Genomic DNA, 16,049 nt, shown 5'->3' on the forward strand with positions numbered 1-16,049 from the left:
GGGACGAGGGACGTCATCCTGACGAGCGACTGCAAGTTTGAGTGTTAATAAAATAGGGAGGTGATCCGTTTTAGGGCCCCGTTTTGCTGGCTCGGTATTGCAGGTGATGACGGCATCGAGAGTGCCTTCAGTGCCGAGGACGTTGTCAGGGCGAGTCCAATTGCCAGTGGCATTGGCTTGGAGGGTGGGGATGCCGCACGGAAGTAACTGTAGCATACCATAATCAGCGATCAGGTCAATAAGGGGTTGAGAGAAACGATAATTAAATAGATGGCGATTACGAATATCTTCCCACATGGGGTGGTGGCGATTGAAATCGCCAAGCCAGAGCATTTGGTTGTCCGCCTTTGGTCGGAGTAGGGCAATATTCTGGCCAAGAAAGGCCTCCAGGGCAATTAGGGTGTTTTGGTGGGTACAGTCGTTGTAAATGTTCAAAATGGTGCATACACCGAATTCCCCGGTCATTTGCACAATTACCACATCAGATGATGGGAACGGGATCTGCCGCCATGTGTTGTGTCGAGCGATGTGTTGACAAAGGTGATTGCACGTGATTTTTCCTGTGGGTGTGTGAGATGGTTAGTGGGGTATAGTACATGCCAGCGGTGGCTGGCGCGGGTGTTGCGAAGATAATTGATATATGGTTCCTGAATAATTAAAAGGTCGTAGTTAGTGATATCCCGGCTGTTCATTAGTGATTCCTGAGCCGCTAGTGACGTGTTCAGGTTCTGCTGCCATATATTAAGACAATTCGGGGTGGGGATAGGTTGTTCAGACATCAAGGAGGGGAGAGTTGGGGCTGGCGGTAGGAGTCGCATAGGTAGACGTCAAAGAGGGAGAGGGGGATGTCAATGATGCCGATGATGGGGTGGATGGTGATGTGGAGGCGATGGCGGAAGGAGGCGAAGACGTTGAGGGGGTTGATGGTGTCTGAGTGGTGATGGGAGTTGGAGTAACCGGAGAGGTCGAGATAATTGAGGAGGACGAGGCGGGCTCAGGCATTTGTGGAGGGTTGACGTGTTTGAAGGGGAGAGTGGTTTGCAGGTTGGGCAAGGGCTGGATTGTATCATCTGCGGGTGGTGGGGAGCTGGATTTCGCATTGCGGGGGGATACAGAGCGAGAGGGTGGTGTGTTTGATGGCCTAGGAGGGGTAGTGGACAGGAGCCAGGAGGAGCTGGTAGGGAAGAAGGGGAGTTTGTTCTCTGGATATTGTTCATCCAGAGTTTTGCAGCGACGGATGAACTCCAGACATTTGCGACTCCAACTGGTGGTGACTTTGGCTCTTGCAACTCACGCAGCATTCAGTTCGGAACGCGTTGCATTGTGCGGTCCTATGACGGCCGCTGCAGGTGCCGCAGATATCGTGGGGGGAGGAGCAGTTGCGAGCCATGTGTCCGAACTTTTGGCATTTGGCGCAACGGAGGGGTTCCTTATGGTCCTTGTTGACGGCATAACGATGGGCATCAATACAGATGCCCTCCTTGAGGATGTTGTTAGCAGTTTCAACATCCTTGACCTGAAGGAGTGCGAAGGCAGTGCGTTGCTCTCTTGTGCGACGCTGGGGAGGCTTAATCCATCGGATGGATGCTATCGAGTTGGGAGGGAGATGGTTCTCAGCTTCAATGTGACGAGGGAAGTCGTCACGTTCGATCTCGTAAGTGATCAGCAGAAATTGTATCACGATGGAGAAGGTCCTGTCCCGAATGCATGCTGTCGAGTCTAAGTGGGATTCGAGCAGTATACGGCCTGTAGGGCCCTTAAGCCAGCCCGCCAAGTTCTCATTGTCGAGTTCCACTATCAGGCCTCCATTGCGGAGACGCTGAACTGCACGGACTGTTCCTGTGGGAGTTCCCTCGCTGCGAATGTCAAGGAGGATGTCGGAAAGTCGTTTGGCGATAAAGGCATTGGTGGTGTCTGCGGGGAAGAGGGAGTGTCCTGATGTTGGGTCGAGCAGGATTTGTTTGGCGCGAATGGACGCTCTAGCTACTGCTTGGTCGATGGAGGGGGGAATATTGGCAGCCGCTACTGAACTGTAGGTGGGGAGGGCTGGGATGGGTGCTGTTGGCTGCATGATAGTGGGAAGGGGCTGGGATAGTTGAGTCGCGAGGTTGTTGAGATGGTCCTGGGTGAATTCGAGGGATGGTGTGAGAAGCTTGTAGGAGTTGTTACAGTCCTCAATGGACTCATAGAGAGTGTCCACTGCGTCCTCGATGCGTTCAGCTGCTGTTTTGAGATCATTCCTTTCTTCCTCTTTCTCCCGTTCCATGGTGTCGTGAAGTTGCTTCGAGTGGTCAAATGTTGTCTTTAGGGCCTCTGCGGTGGTGTGTATGGACGCTACTTGGGGGGCAATTGCTGCTATGACGTTATTGACGATGTTGGCCGAAAGAGAATCCGCGAGTTGTTCGGCTGTGATTTTTGCGACCACTTCTGCAATTTCTGAGGCAGCGTGCTGTTTGAGAATGAAAGCCACAGCCCGGATGGCATTGGTGACGGCGAGCGGGATAGGTTTGGCCATTTGGGTGACTTGAAAAAGGACTCCCGCCAGATGAAGTGGGGAGAGGGGTTCGTCAGCCTGGCCAAGGAGGACCCTAGTTAGATACTTCTCTGCCAATTCCAGACCTGTCACAGCTCCTGGTAATGCCTCGATATCCTCTTGCGACATCTGATTCCTTGGGGTAGTGGTGTTGTGAATGGTTGTATTAGTTAAGGTAGCCGGTTGGCCCTTTTTCTCTGGCGCTTTACTGGGCGCCATATGCTAAAAAGTTAGTATCCAGAAGTTGTTTTTTGGGTTTTTTGAGGGGTTTTGAGGAGAAATAGGTTCGATTGGTGACGCCGTTGGGCGACGTAGGCACCGTTGGGCACGATGTCCTGGTGTGGTGTCTGGGGTCCTGATTCGGGGTGCCACTTAGTGTGGGACTAAGAGGCGTTTTACCTACCAACTCATTTCGCCGCACTCAGCATATCCTCAACTTTCCTCGTCATTTATTTCAATGCACACAACCTGTCGAGCTTAACTAACTCTGTACGACCTCATAACCCAGGACGGTGCGTTGCTTGATGTAAACAATGCTAGCCTACATGCCTTCAGTTTCTCTTAACTCTGTAGTCCATTCTTATATGTAGTAGGAATAGTCAACACCAAACAGGTAAGAGTATTTCTGACCTGATCAATGCCGTAGAGAACTTACACTTTCTTCATATCAGTGTCCGACTGGCCATCCTGACCGTGTCATCGCTCTCATCAACCTAACGTCGAGTTTTCAATGCGACATTCACAAGGATGCTCACAATCTGACTCAGCACATCTCTATAGTACAACGTTCTTGCATTCATTTCGCAGGGTTACCCCGAGCATCTCTCTACCATCTCTCCGAAGCGCTCGCTGACTTGGTACCACAACAAGAAATGATGCTGCTGACACTCAGTATGTATTTACGAACGTGGAACGAACTTTCCAAATAAATACTGCACTGTGTAGGCATATCTCCTTGAACGTGAGCAAGGTTTATTCATGCACTCAGTGATATGTAAGTATACGCTCACACCAGCAACGACCGAGTGTATTTGTGCGAGTCCTTTGACCTCGAGAATTCGAGCAAATTTTTCCAATCATTCTTGCTAGTTTGTTTGTTGCTCACCCCGCACCATCCATTTCGTTCTAATGACAGTTGAAAATTATTAGCTTCGAGTCGGACTGTCTGTGCTCGCTAGTATCTTCCTATTCACTCTCGTCATCCTAATTCGAACACGGTTAATGGAGCACTAGTAGGAACATTGTCCAGAGCTATATCTTTTCAGATACATTTTGCAACGTCAAGTAACTTAATCAAGCAGCACGACAAAACTTGGAATAGATAAAAACGAACACCACTCCCTACAGGCTCTCCGAAGATTGAAAATCACATCGAGCATCTCTCGTACTACACGTCACTGCTAGTTTCCATATGAACGTGTTCTTGGAAAGCCATTGAACTCATAGCAGTTGCTGTATCGGAGTCCGCCACGAGTTTCGCATGATATTCTCGAACGCTAAGGATGAGGCGTGGTCCCAGCACAGATAGCTGCATTATGTCGAAGATTTGAGAGAAACCGATGTAAATTTGAGTGTCCAGGGAGAATGCGTCCTATAGTAGAAAATTGATGAATCATGGGCACATAGAGGTCAGCGACAGATTGGCATACCGCTGCGACAGTCGGAGAGAATAAAATGAGTTGAAAGCAAGAGACAGCTACAAAACTAGCGCGTGCAAAATTTCAGCAGAATAAGAGAACGAACCACATTCAAATTATGGGCTCACCTTGCAAAGTAACCAATGTGAGTTTGCATTAACACCGTGAAACAGTCCCCGATAATTCCTCCCGCTGAGTGTCTTCGCAGTTCACGGAAGTGCTTCACAGCAATCCAGATCGCGAGACACAGGGCAAGGACCTCCCATATGGTATCAAGTATCCAAGTCATGAAACCCAGAAATACGGAATCTCCCGTATAGCTAATCTTGCACTCGTAAGTGCCAGATAAAACGTATTCCTCTAGTACTTGTCAGTGAGTTTGATGCACTTCAAGATCTCATACATAACTAAAGCTTACCCGCTGAGATGTGCATCGTTATTATTGCTACCATCACCACGTTGGCGATTCTGATGGCCAGAAAGATGACAACGAGAAATATCAACACCTTTCTGGATTGCTGATACATGGCATGCAATCGAACGATGATGATGACTTGCAGTGATGTTTCAATCAAGTCAATATCACGGAGGTGTATAGCTCACTGCCCAGTATTATTTCTACAACGTCACTCATCCAATTAAGTGCGTCGTCGATGATAAGGCCTGATAAATCCAGCAGCATTAATTATCAGCGTTGTGGAACCACAGGCTCGCAACAAACTCACAACTGTGGGATTCGTTATAGTATTGAATCAACGAGTTGTTTAAGAATTTCTCTCACCCCTACATGGTAGTTGAGTTGTCTGGACAGGAATGCAATGCATCGGTGTGGAATACTCACTGCATCTGTTATCACAATTGTTGGAATACTGCCTGTATGCTGCCCATCATATGAAAGAAACGAAATTGATGCGAGGAGACATACTCAACATATTAATCCTGATTGTGAAAGACGGGCAATGAGCGGAAAGCCAATGGCTTGAACCTCAAAACGTACACAGAGAATTCTATTGCAACATATCGTGCCTAGTATGATATGTTCGGGTCAGTACAGCTTGCTAACCACGCTTGGTTGAAAATGCAAGCGACATACAATGAGATACAGAACTGTCATCATAGACCAGCGTTGCCTCTGTCGCAAATTAGTATATTCGCCGGCGCATCATTCTTTTGATGTAGGAATCCGCTCACCCAGACCAGTTCCACCTATGAAACTGTTGTCAGCGAGATAACTACTGCTGTAATGGCCTGGGTGTCAACCTACCTCTTGTCCGAACGTAAGTCCTAGAAATACAGTACCATCCTGGTATCAATGGTCTTTGCACGCTTAATATCGCTCACCCCAATCGTACATTACCACAACACAGGCGGCAACTGCAAAATCGCAGCCAGGGTTAATTGAGCCATCACGGTCATCATAGTACTGGGGCTGGCTTTGAACAAACCTATGAAATAGCTGGAAATAAGATACGCATTGATGGTTGGCCACCAACTTGGATCATTTGAGATTACAGTCATACTATCATAGAAAGGATGAGAGTAAGCGAGCAGGGGAACTTCAAGTTGGTGGATAGCAATTGCAGTTGTGCTTGATATACCATCATCCAGCACTTACACTGCTAAAGTGCTCTTTAGGTATAGTTGGATGTGGGGTTTAGTAGTCGGCGCATTTTTGATACCATTTAGACTATTGATCTAACGCAGGTTTGACTCACTGGCAACGGCACTGGGCGCCCAAGTCAACCTCGTGACAGACATTGCAACAGGAACAACACTAGTTCTGCCAAGGGTGAAAAATATGGCTTGGGTCATCGCCCAAAACAAGACAGCTGCCAAGTTTGTAGCCTAATCTGATGTTGAGGGATAGTATATTGAGCAGTGACTAGAGAATAAATATCACTACACTGAAATGGAACGACTGTCTTCGAGTAAGTAAAGTCGTCATATGATTGATTTTAAGGGTACAGGTATAACAATGGCAAATAGCAGATCATGACCCTGCCAAGTATCTGTAGAACAAAGATTGTTAACCTCTACCGGAGCTCGTCAACTGACCGTTGCTGGTTTCCTAATATATCTTTCCCCTGACGCGATTGTGTCCGCAGCCCAGTTTCATCGATCAGTCTAAACATCTGACCTTGCTAGAGACACTTACTAAGACTCAGTGATCCCCGCAATGTCATCCAAGCGAATCACTTTATATCCTTGCTCTCCTAATACCGTACGTGGAACATCGACAAAGATCTCAGCTAGGTTTATACCAATGGAAAAACTGTGATCGTGCATTTTTGTTTTCTTTTTTTTCTTTGTTGTGAAATGATACGAAGGGTCCTGGGCTGCCCGGAGGGCCGTGGGGATTATGCAATTGCAAGTGGTAGGAACATTAATATTGATATCTCTTTCGAATATATCTTGTAACATTAAATAACTTAAGTAAGTTCCGCGACAAAACTAAATACAAAAACCGCTCTGTATCAGACAGCCTACCAGTCGTAAATCACATCGAGCATCTTCCGAACTACACGGTAGTGCTAGTTTCCACATAAAACACGTTCTTGGAAAGCAATTGAAGTCATATCGGTTGCTGTATCGGAGGCGTCCACGAGCTTAGCGTTGTATTCTCGAACGCCAAGGATAAGACGTGGTCCCAGCACAGGACAGCTGCGCCATCTGGAAGATTTGAATCAGACAGATATAAATCTGAATGCCCTGGGAATCTTCGTGCTATAGAAATGATGAATCATTGTCGCACGTAGAGGGTGGTGACAGATCGGCATACCGCTATGAATGTCGGAGAGAAAAAACTGATCTGCAGGGAAGAGGACAGCCAAAAACTAGTGCGCGCGCCAAACTTCAGCGGAACAGGAAAACCAAGTTTACGTTGTGAGCTCACCTTGCAAAGTAAGTAACGTGAGTTTGCATTAACACCGTAAAACAGTGCCCCATAATGCCTCCCGTTTGAGCGTCTTCGTAGTTCACGGAAGTGCTTCACAGCAATCCAGACCGCGAGACACAGTGAAAGGACCTCCCACACAGTGCCAAGTATCCAAGTCATAGAACCCAGGAATATAGAATTGTCCGGATAGCTAATTCTGCACCTATAGATGCCGGAAAGGATGTATTCCTCTGGTACATGTCAGTGAGCCTGATGCACTTAAGCATATCACACAAACATTAGAGCTTACCCCCTGAAATCTGCGCCGTCATCATTGCGCTCATCACTTCGACAGGGATTCTGATGGCCAGAAAGATAACAATAAGAAATGTCAGCATCTTTCTGGATCCCTGATACATGGCATGCAGCCGAGCGATCGCAATGACTTGCATGATGTTTCAATCAAGTTAATATCATGGAAGTGTATAGCTCACCACCGAGTATTATATGTATGAAGTCACTCATCCAATTAATTGCGTCAATCATAATAAGGCCTGACGAATCCAGCAACATTAGTTGTTAGCTTCAGAAGACCACAAGCTCGCAAGAAACTCACAACTGTGGGAGTCGTTATATTGAAGTTACGAGTCATTCGAGAATCTCACTCACCCCTGCATGGTAGTTCAGTTGTTTGGACGGGAAGGCATCGGTGCGGAATACTACTCACTGTACCGGTCTTCGAAACCGTTGGAAGACTGACTGTATGCCGCCCGTCAGAAGAAAGAAATAGGGTCTATACAAGGAAAACATACTCAACATGTTGATCCTGGTTGTGAAAGACGGATAATGAGCACAATACCAATGGTTTGAACGTCAAAACGTACACAGAGAATGCTATTGCAATATATCGTGCCTAGGATGTGTTCCCTTCAGTACAACTCGCCAACCACGCTTCAAAACACAATCTACATACAATGAGATACAAAACGGTCATCATGGACCACCGTTGCCTCTGCCGCGGAGTTAGCTACCATTTTTATATCTTTTTTTCATCTGAAAGTTCGCTCACCCAGATCAGCTCCACCTATAAACTGTTGTCAGCGAGACGACTGCTCCTGTGATGGTGTCGACCTACCTCTTGTCCGAACGTAAGTCCTAGAAATCCCATGATATCAGCGGTCTTTTCATACTCGATATTGCTCACCCCAATCGTATATTACCGCAGCACATGATTGTAACTGTGAAGCCCGGGCAGCCAATGTCAATCGAGTCATCACGGTCATCATGTGGCTGGCTCTCCACGGACCTACGAAATAGCTGTAAAAAATTGTCGAATCGATGGTTGGCCAGTAACTTGGATCGTTCGAGACTACAGTCATACTGTCAGAGGATGGGAGCGAGCGAGCGGGGAAGCTTGGTGGACGTAAAACGATCGCATTCGTGCTTGATATACCACACCATCCAGCGCTTAACCTTAGTAAGTGAGAGAAATGATATCTGGTTTATCGTAAGTGGTTTCAGCATGAATTCAGGTACAAAAGGACGGTGCATCCGGGAATATATCGATAAGATCGATTCGGAAGTAGCAGATGTGGATGCAATCATGCAATGTGGTGACTTGCAAAATGTTTGAAACGCCGCCATGAGCAAGCCATGTGCATGAGGATCGGAAACCTGTTCGCAATTTCAGCGGCGTGCCATCGCAGTGCCGTCTTCGAAGTATTCTTTGGGTATAGTTGAGCGATGAGTTCGATCTCAGCCCATCAATGACACCATTCAGATCATTGATCTAGCACAGGATTGAACGGCGCCTTGGCAAGCCGATCCTCGTTGCAGACATTCTTTGTAATTATTTACGGCACGAGCAAGAATCCTGTACACGCTGATTAGTACAAATGCGACCAAAAGTACATACATGCGTCGTATATAATTCCTTGTCATAAAACACGATCTACGTGTGTAGGGACGAAGGCAGTCGTACAAAGAAATTGAGTTGTACAAAGAAGGGGATAGAGGGGCGGTTTGTACAAAAGAGGAGGGGCTTGTCGTACAAAGAAAGAACGATCAAATGATGTAGACAGGAGCGGAGGCAGTAGGAACGAAAGCGATGATGAAATGGCCATGATGGTACAGCATGAATGCGAAGTTAATGAATGTGTGATGATCCAATTTGGTGGTTCAAACGTAATGGCGGAATGGGATGGATGCACTGATGAATAGATGATCAAGCTCGTCGACGAGCTTGAGGAGCGAATAGCCAGAGAGGGAGAAATGAATATGAACCTTCCATTCATTGAAGGAAGAGTTTCATCCATCCATGAAAAAACCCGTCCCAAGCAGACGAGAGATTGATATTGGAGAGATCAAGAAACCGAAAGACAGGGAGTGTGAACTGCGCGTTTCACGGCAGAGCGAGAATGACAGTGGTCGCTTAAAGCGGAGAACAAAGGAGGGTGCATTATCACGCACAATGGCGAACAAGCGAACGAGTGAGTGTGTGGGCGTCCTAACGAAATATGGATTATTAGCAGATTCGAGGTGAGAGACATGCGAGACATACCTTTGACGATTGGAAAACGAAAAAGACAGGTCAGGAGCGAAGGGATTGGGCGGGGACGAGAAGGCGGAAGAGATAGGAGGGACGTCAGAGTATGGGCTGAAGGCGAACAAGATGAACAGAAAAAAGATTCGCACACAAGTACCAAAACCAGATCAGTTTTCAAAAAGGCAACAGCAAGAGAAGATTGCAACCTGCGAACGCCGAAAAAAAAGACGTGAAGAGAGAACTAGGGAAAAGAAAGAAAGCAAAAGAATTCATCAAATGAAGTAGTGAGAACGATCGTCAAAGACATACAAGTACATCGAAATCCAAGATATACAGAGATGAAGACGGAGGAGACGAAAAAATCATAATTGAAGCATCGAAGATAAGATAAGATGAATGTCTGTGAGCACCGCTCACACTAGACCATTGAAAGTGAAATCAAGCAAGCTGAAACGCACTCCCAAGCGTGACCACCCCACTCTCGCCAGACAAAACAGGACTCGCAGCTCTCAGGCTCCCAAACGAGATCCTACGAGCAGCACGGCGAAGCGTGCGTGGACGTGTCTGGGTAGCGAGCAGAGGTGTAGCAGGTGTTCTTGGGGACATCGAAGGCGTACTCGGAGATGCAGTCACGGGAGACGCACGGGATACTGCAACAGGAGATCCGATAGGAGATGACAGCGGGATACGCGACGGAGGCGATGGAGTTGCCTGTGGACACGGGAGTTCAGGACCAAACATCGAGGGGTTGCGCATCAGGTTGCGGCGGATGGGCTTTAGCTTCGTCGTTGCCTTCGGTTCCACCGTCTCCTTTGGCTTGGGTTTTGCCTTTGGCATAGACACTGGCAAGGCAGGTGTAGAGAGCGAAACGGTTGTTGCAGCAGTCTCCACACTCGCCGTCGAAAATTCGTTGTCGTTCTCCGACGAGCTAGAGGAAGCTTTGGGCAGTGAAAAAGCACTTCGCCCAGATTCGCGTTTTTTAGCCTGATCCTTGTGCACAGACGATGTAGTAGTAATTTGCGTTGGTGCCAAAACTGGCAGGGTCTGTCGTGCATGTGTGTCTGAGGAGGCGATTAGCGACCACGAAGGTTCACTCGTACGGGGCTTCTTCGCACGTTGAGAACGTGCTGTCTCCTCTTCGTCGGAGGAGATGGATAGGGAAGGCATGTGTCCCTTGCGAAATTTAGGCTGCTTGATGGGCGTGGCTGCTTTGATTGAGGTAGTGGGTAGCACTCGAGGTTTGGATGGAGGTGTCTTTGGCGGGGAGATTACGGATAGAGCGAGGACTTTAGGTTTTGTTTTTGAATAGGACGTCTTAGCATTCTTTGTTGACGGTGTCCTTGGACTAGTAGGCTGCGTAGGGACTTTCTTTACCTTTACACCAACGATAGCTGCGTCAGGATACCCTCCGCTACGGCGAAATTCGGCAGTCTTGAATAGATTCTCGCCATCACCTTCCGGATCTACGCGCATATCGCAAGAGCTCGCGAGGGTCAACGTGGACGATCTGCGCAGGGAGGAAGGACGGAGAGGCGCCGATGAGGAAATGGGAGTGCCAAAGGTAGAATTTGAATTTGAAGACGCAGTGGACTTTCGTATATTGCTCTGGGAGGCATTGAGCGTTGATGAGCTGGGTGTCGAGGGAGTAAAGGAATGTTCCATTGGGCGACGCAAGTGAGCAGGACGTAAGTACGGGTGGTGGAAAGTGTGCTCGTGTCGTTGGAGACGGTGCGAGAGGCTGCGTATAATCAGATAAGGGGATAGAACGGAGGGAAAGACATACCGAGCGATGCTCTCGTTATGGTCAGCTTTTGCGTCAGTCATGAAATCCATACTGGACTGCCTGTATAGTGGGTGGCGCTTAGGAGTGTTTGTGGTAGGTTGAAGTACGTCTGGTGAAGTATCGTTGCGCTCAGCACATTTGCTCATATCTGCTGGACGATGTACATTGCCGCTGAGAAAGATGACGTCCTCATCAATGATGGACTTTCTCCGCTCCTCCATTGCTCTTGCGCGGGCCAGGTCGAGCAATTTAGCACGCGTCGCGGTGACGGAATGGGGCCAGTCATTTGGGCCTTTGGCAGCAGTGATACCACGTGCAATCTTGTCAAGAAGGTTCGGAGGCGGAATTGAGCCGTTGAAAGGTGTGATAAGATGAGAAGGTAGAGCATCCAAGGTCTGTGGCGAATTTTAGGTGAATTATTTGACGAAACCCGAAATTCGACCCACCCTGCCAAGTAACCTAACTTCATCTTCCTTCCAGTCTAAGTTAGGGTCGTCAAAATCATAGTTTGAGCTATTCCATGAATCACAACTGTTCCTATTGGGAGCTGGGGGCGAAATGAAAATATGAGACGCGACTGGGCTACGAGAAGGAGTTCGTGGAGCAGAAGAAACGAAAGAAACTTGTTGGAAGACGCGGTCTGGGAATATTTGGACGTGGGATGATGAGAGCGAGTGGTGAAACTTGAGCAGACAATCAAATGAGTGACTGGCATAGGGAACGCGTCGAATGGCACCGACAATGTTCTTGTCGTCGTCGTCCGGGGAGAAACAGTGACCATGAGGCATAAATTACATAATCAGAGATTATTACTAACTCCGACCGAAGCAAATCATCCAAAGCGATGAAATCAAGAAGACATCTCATACGTACAGCAAAACCGGCGGCACTTGTACCACCGCCCTTCTATACAGCGAATCCTATCCGCAGCCAGATATCGGCATTCAAATAACAGTAGGGGATTTAGCGCAAGAGAAAACACGCTGCTCAAATCTAGTAAGGACATAGCTTCAGCGGGAGTTCTGGGACAGTGACTGCTGTCGTCGTTGGAGGTCAATCCTTGCCTCTTTCCAGGACTAGCGGACCTCGAATGTATGATGACTACGCACTTACTTACGCTTTCGTTCTACCACCGCAGTAATATCTATTTTGGTTTCTTCCTTCTGGAACCCTTGTCAAAATCATCAGATCTAACTTAGGGTGTCGCTGATAGAACACCCGCAGCTCTCAGAATCCAATATCACAACGCCCCAAGTCACGTCACTGCTCAAGTTAAACGGAAGGAATGGAAGTATATGGATACCCAAGCACATAGTAGGGACCAAAGGAGGGACAGTGTGAACACATACAATTACTCCATTGGTCTCTACTAGTAGTTTCATCACCAGGCGCTGGCACCAAAGCTTGTTTCCAAGTATTTTGTGGCATAAAGTTGGCATAGGACAAACATGAGGTTCGACGTGGAGGAATGGTATTGCTCAATGACCACAAGGTTCAACGTCAGTGCGGCGTCGAAAGATACCTAATATACACAGTACACTCCATTAAAGTGGTTGGTATCCTTCGTACCCTACGCGTGATCAACCTTCAAGCCAAAATATTCAGTCTGTCATCATAATGAAAAAATCAATCAGAATCACGAACTCACCTCCGCACCACAAAATCTAAATAAATTACTGAGCTTGCGCCAACTTCCGTTCTCTCCGTTCAGTAATCTCCGCACGCTTCTGCGCAAGCATAACCGCCGCACGTTCGTCCCACTGATATGCCCAATATCCAGCATAACCAAAAACGCCATTGACAATGCGTGTCCGCCAAGGTCTGCTCAAGACGTCAGTATCAGTGTTATACCTGCGGCACAGTGAATGTTGTAGTGAATGAGGGCACGCACATCTCCATGAGATTCTCTTCTTTATTGCCAGCTGCCCAAAACGCGCTGCAAGACCGAATAATGAGAAACCAGCAATCGTGCCGATCAGTGCCATCGCGTTTCTGTTTGTTTTTGGTGTGATTTCCAGTGGACAGGGGTAGAGTTGAATTACGCGGAGGATGTCGCGAACGTCGAGCTTAGAGTTAAGCGAGCCAAATACCGACAAACAATCTTCTCGCTCAGACTCGCACAGAACACCGTCCGTTGGTGGGCGTGACACTTCGGCAAACGCCGTCACAAGGCACGCTGACCTAGCGAAGACGGTCCCTTTCTCTTGTCACTTTCTTGCACTATACTGGTACTGATACCATACCGTTCGCATTGCTGACTTGCCCGTCCCCCAGATCGGCTGCTGCCTCATGCTGAGCATTGGGCGTGCGTCCTTACCTCTCTAGCTATCGTCCCCGGTACAGGCAAGCCCCCACAGCCATCACCCTTCAGCCCATTCACTCGTCAGTCGGCTCCGAACACGATTCCAGCTCGGGCGTCAGGCAGAGCCAACTGTCGCCCCTCTAGCACCATCAAACAAACTCAACGAGGCCAGCACTTTTGCCATTATTCTGAGTGTCTCGACTTTCATTGTTCTTATAGCAACATATCCATTGTGGAAACGGAAGATTCTCCTCACTTTCTGCAGACCTGCCTCTGCCTTGACGACGACAATGACGACAGCATTTTGAGCTTCGTGCAAATGAATGTGGCTGGACTGTATCCCGTCTCGGATGGTGACACGGCATTCTGGAGCGTTGATGCTAGTGCGCATGACCTAAGTATGGTCAGTGAAACTCTGTCTGAGCAGTTGCTTCCCTTCCCCCGACGATTCAGGCGCGAAGGAGAACCTTCAGTACAGTATCCCCATGTAAGTTGACACGCTTCCTCTCTGATGATGCTGACATTGGTACCATAGCTACAATATGACTGTAAAAGTGCTGAAGCAGCACTGCAATGAGTTCGACCTCCGCCAGACGGGCAACAAGGCCATGTTGATTGAGCAGTTAGAAGTATTCAGTCGTGATCCTGACTCATGGGACAGGTGTGCGAGTAATTTTTTTTGGAGTAGGCGTTCACCAGGAGTTGACCCCTGTGACTTAAGGCTAACGTCCAGGTGCCCACAAGTCCCACAAGGGACCTCGGAACACACAAACCCACAGATATACCTAGGGCAGGGCAGGCCGCACCAAGCAGATGCAGCGCCGTGCGCAGTTGGTTGGTGCTGCCACTGCTGCAACTGTCACTGACGATCAAGGGACAACGACGCACCCTCAACTGGAGGTCGCTGCTCTGTTGCCGTGGGTGAGCTATTCTGTTCCTTGGTTCTTTTAATTGATCCTTGTTGAAAGCCTTGACAGGCTGAGATGATTGGCACGAAGTATCCGGTACCAGACGGGCGACTGGTGCTGAGCCCAGTATATCTGCCCGCTTGCTATAAGTGATGAATGCACCCTATCCTGCCTACATTGATGAGGGTCACTTCTTATCACACTTTATCCCCTGAGCTAATCGATGACAGTTGCAGGACACCATTGTCCAAAACGTGAGCTCAAGGATCGTCAGCCTTGTTCAAGATGCCCTCCATGAACCCAGTGCTGTCTGGTCACCACCTGCGCTAGGTGCCGAAGGTTTTACTCACTCTGGTGTCGAGACCATTGCAGTGGAAAGCCGCGCACCTAGTGCATCTCCGCCGCCGGCCATAGGAAACCCCCGTCTACTCCACCTTGGAGATGGAACCATCCTACAAGTGGACGACAGTGAGATTCCTGATCCCCCTGCCATCAGCTTCGCACACGATATTGCACACCTAAATAGCATGTGGGATGACCATAGTGAGTACTGGAAAGGTCTGTCTGTTATTGTCATCCGCGGCCATCCAATTGCAGTTAAATATTGGCCGGTACTCTACCGCTATGGCAAAGACAAGCAGTGGAAGGGCCCGAAGAAGAAATGGTCTGATTGGCGGGTGAGTACAACCCTGTAATGCTCGGCTGCATCCGACTGACCTTCCTTGGTGCCCAGGACATTATCGAGTGTTACCGTCAAGGCAGCCCAGAGCAGTTCTGGGCTACCTTCAGTGCTAAAGGAGAGCACATGAAGTATAGTGCCATCGTCGACAAGCTGCATGATGTACGCAAGTCGACTCAGTCCCGCATTGTGGAACAGGTGCGCAGAGAGTTTGGCGCCACATTTGATACTGATTTTACTTACCGGAGGGGAGGTGGAGAGTATGTCATGACAAGGCCATCTGCTATCGTGAAAAGGTACTTTGAGTTGACTAAGTGCTGTAGATAGGACCTGTATCTTCTGTTAGGTACACAAGTTTATGCTTGCCGGTAATACAAGTATTAGCACCCGCAATTGCCAATTAACGATTGGTCCGAGTCCCAAGCACAGTAAGAGTCTGCAAAGTTTTCTGTTGAATCATGGCCACTACAGTGATTGACCCCATGCAGTGCTTTGCTGGTCTGCACAGCGGTGATTCCACTTGCCGCTGACCTTGAGAATGCCAATATCGAAGAGGACGTTGCAGCAGAACAAGAAACCTTAATTAACCCCAGCAGCGAGAAAGAACAAAGTGCCCCGACAACGAATATGTCAATGGATGCTTCTGAGTTTACTAAACTTCAAGCGACTCTCATGGAGGCTTCTAAGGGGGTTACAGAGGGTACAGACATTGAATATCAGAGGTGAGTCATTAGTCCTAACAGTTGCATCATGACTTTGATTGTTCCACTTTGACAGGTTGATAAAT

At 48.2% G+C, this 16,049-nt stretch overlaps 5 protein-coding genes across 5 annotated transcripts; 1 reads left to right on the plus strand and 4 right to left on the minus strand.

Moving 5' to 3' along the window:
- Positions 1-3,691: 3,691 nt before the first annotated feature.
- Positions 3,692-6,165, minus strand: EDB93DRAFT_888545 (uncharacterized protein). The gene is made up of 14 exons (XM_041457828.1): positions 6,074-6,165; positions 5,616-6,020; positions 5,512-5,544; positions 5,435-5,454; positions 5,362-5,376; positions 5,264-5,302; positions 5,168-5,196; positions 5,096-5,109; positions 5,008-5,043; positions 4,774-4,833; positions 4,589-4,723; positions 4,299-4,530; positions 4,183-4,237; positions 3,692-4,124 (listed from the first exon to the last, which is right to left on the minus strand). Exons 2-14 carry the CDS (start codon positions 5,686-5,688, stop codon positions 3,921-3,923), a joined length of 945 nt encoding a protein of 314 aa, XP_041303088.1. The 5' UTR covers positions 5,689-6,020; positions 6,074-6,165; the 3' UTR covers positions 3,692-3,920.
- A 208-nt stretch (positions 6,166-6,373) lies between these two features.
- EDB93DRAFT_1331515 (uncharacterized protein) lies at positions 6,374-8,922 on the minus strand. The gene is made up of 11 exons (XM_041455210.1): positions 8,250-8,922; positions 8,181-8,200; positions 8,115-8,129; positions 8,019-8,057; positions 7,930-7,958; positions 7,858-7,871; positions 7,769-7,804; positions 7,540-7,599; positions 7,356-7,490; positions 6,950-7,296; positions 6,374-6,894 (listed from the first exon to the last, which is right to left on the minus strand). The coding sequence occupies exons 1-11, from the start codon at positions 8,422-8,424 to the stop codon at positions 6,778-6,780; spliced, it is 987 nt and encodes a 328-aa protein (XP_041303089.1). The 5' UTR covers positions 8,425-8,922; the 3' UTR covers positions 6,374-6,777.
- Positions 8,923-9,959: 1,037 nt separating this feature from the next.
- Positions 9,960-12,208, minus strand: EDB93DRAFT_888667 (uncharacterized protein). The gene is made up of 3 exons (XM_041457829.1): positions 11,820-12,208; positions 11,374-11,768; positions 9,960-11,328 (listed from the first exon to the last, which is right to left on the minus strand). Exons 1-3 carry the CDS (start codon positions 12,159-12,161, stop codon positions 10,029-10,031), a joined length of 2,037 nt encoding a protein of 678 aa, XP_041303090.1. The 5' UTR covers positions 12,162-12,208; the 3' UTR covers positions 9,960-10,028.
- An 838-nt stretch (positions 12,209-13,046) lies between these two features.
- On the minus strand, positions 13,047-13,358 carry EDB93DRAFT_1254943 (uncharacterized protein; the record flags this gene model as incomplete). The annotated part of the gene is made up of 2 exons (XM_041453703.1): positions 13,047-13,194; positions 13,225-13,358. The coding sequence occupies 2 exons, from the start codon at positions 13,356-13,358 to the stop codon at positions 13,047-13,049; spliced, it is 282 nt and encodes a 93-aa protein (XP_041303091.1).
- Positions 13,359-13,572: 214 nt separating this feature from the next.
- Positions 13,573-15,666, plus strand: EDB93DRAFT_1175107 (uncharacterized protein). Its single transcript, XM_041450459.1, has 8 exons — positions 13,573-13,842; positions 13,895-14,162; positions 14,242-14,336; positions 14,364-14,376; positions 14,465-14,596; positions 14,653-14,679; positions 14,820-15,260; positions 15,317-15,666. Exons 2-8 carry the CDS (start codon positions 13,995-13,997, stop codon positions 15,587-15,589), a joined length of 1,149 nt encoding a protein of 382 aa, XP_041303092.1. The 5' UTR covers positions 13,573-13,842; positions 13,895-13,994; the 3' UTR covers positions 15,590-15,666.
- Positions 15,667-16,049: the final 383 nt, after the last annotated feature.

Source organism: Suillus bovinus (genome assembly GCF_016758785.1).
Source record: "Suillus bovinus strain UH-Sbo-P2 chromosome Unknown EDB93scaffold_82, whole genome shotgun sequence".
Lineage (NCBI taxonomy): Eukaryota > Fungi > Basidiomycota > Agaricomycetes > Boletales > Suillaceae > Suillus > Suillus bovinus.

Excerpts from the sequence above, each read along its gene's own strand:
- EDB93DRAFT_888545 (XM_041457828.1), bottom strand. The coding sequence starts at position 5,688 with ATGACTGTAATCTCAAATGATCCAAGTTGGTGGCCAACCATCAATGCG. Across the intron at positions 5,197-5,263 it reads TGACAGTTCTGTATCTCATT|GCACGATATGTTGCAATAGA; the intron begins GTATGTCGCTTG and ends ATATCATACTAG. Across the intron at positions 4,834-5,007 it reads TGTGATAACAGATGCAGTGA|GCCTTATCATCGACGACGCA; the intron begins GTATTCCACACC and ends TGGATTTATCAG.
- EDB93DRAFT_1331515 (XM_041455210.1), bottom strand. The coding sequence starts at position 8,424 with ATGACTGTAGTCTCGAACGATCCAAGTTACTGGCCAACCATCGATTCG. Across the intron at positions 8,201-8,249 it reads TGCGGTAATATACGATTGGG|GACTTACGTTCGGACAAGAG; the intron begins GTGAGCAATATC and ends TGGGATTTCTAG. Across the intron at positions 7,491-7,539 it reads CATACATATAATACTCGGTG|TCATTGCGATCGCTCGGCTG; the intron begins GTGAGCTATACA and ends ACATCATGCAAG.
- EDB93DRAFT_888667 (XM_041457829.1), bottom strand. The coding sequence starts at position 12,161 with ATGCCTCATGGTCACTGTTTCTCCCCGGACGACGACGACAAGAACATT. Across the intron at positions 11,769-11,819 it reads AAGTTAGGTTACTTGGCAGG|ACCTTGGATGCTCTACCTTC; the intron begins GTGGGTCGAATT and ends AATTCGCCACAG. Across the intron at positions 11,329-11,373 it reads CATAACGAGAGCATCGCTCG|CCTCTCGCACCGTCTCCAAC; the intron begins GTATGTCTTTCC and ends GATTATACGCAG.
- EDB93DRAFT_1175107 (XM_041450459.1), top strand. The coding sequence starts at position 13,995 with ATGAATGTGGCTGGACTGTATCCCGTCTCGGATGGTGACACGGCATTC. Across the intron at positions 14,597-14,652 it reads TCGCTGCTCTGTTGCCGTGG|GCTGAGATGATTGGCACGAA; the intron begins GTGAGCTATTCT and ends AAGCCTTGACAG. Across the intron at positions 14,680-14,819 it reads TGATTGGCACGAAGTATCCG|GACACCATTGTCCAAAACGT; the intron begins GTACCAGACGGG and ends TGACAGTTGCAG.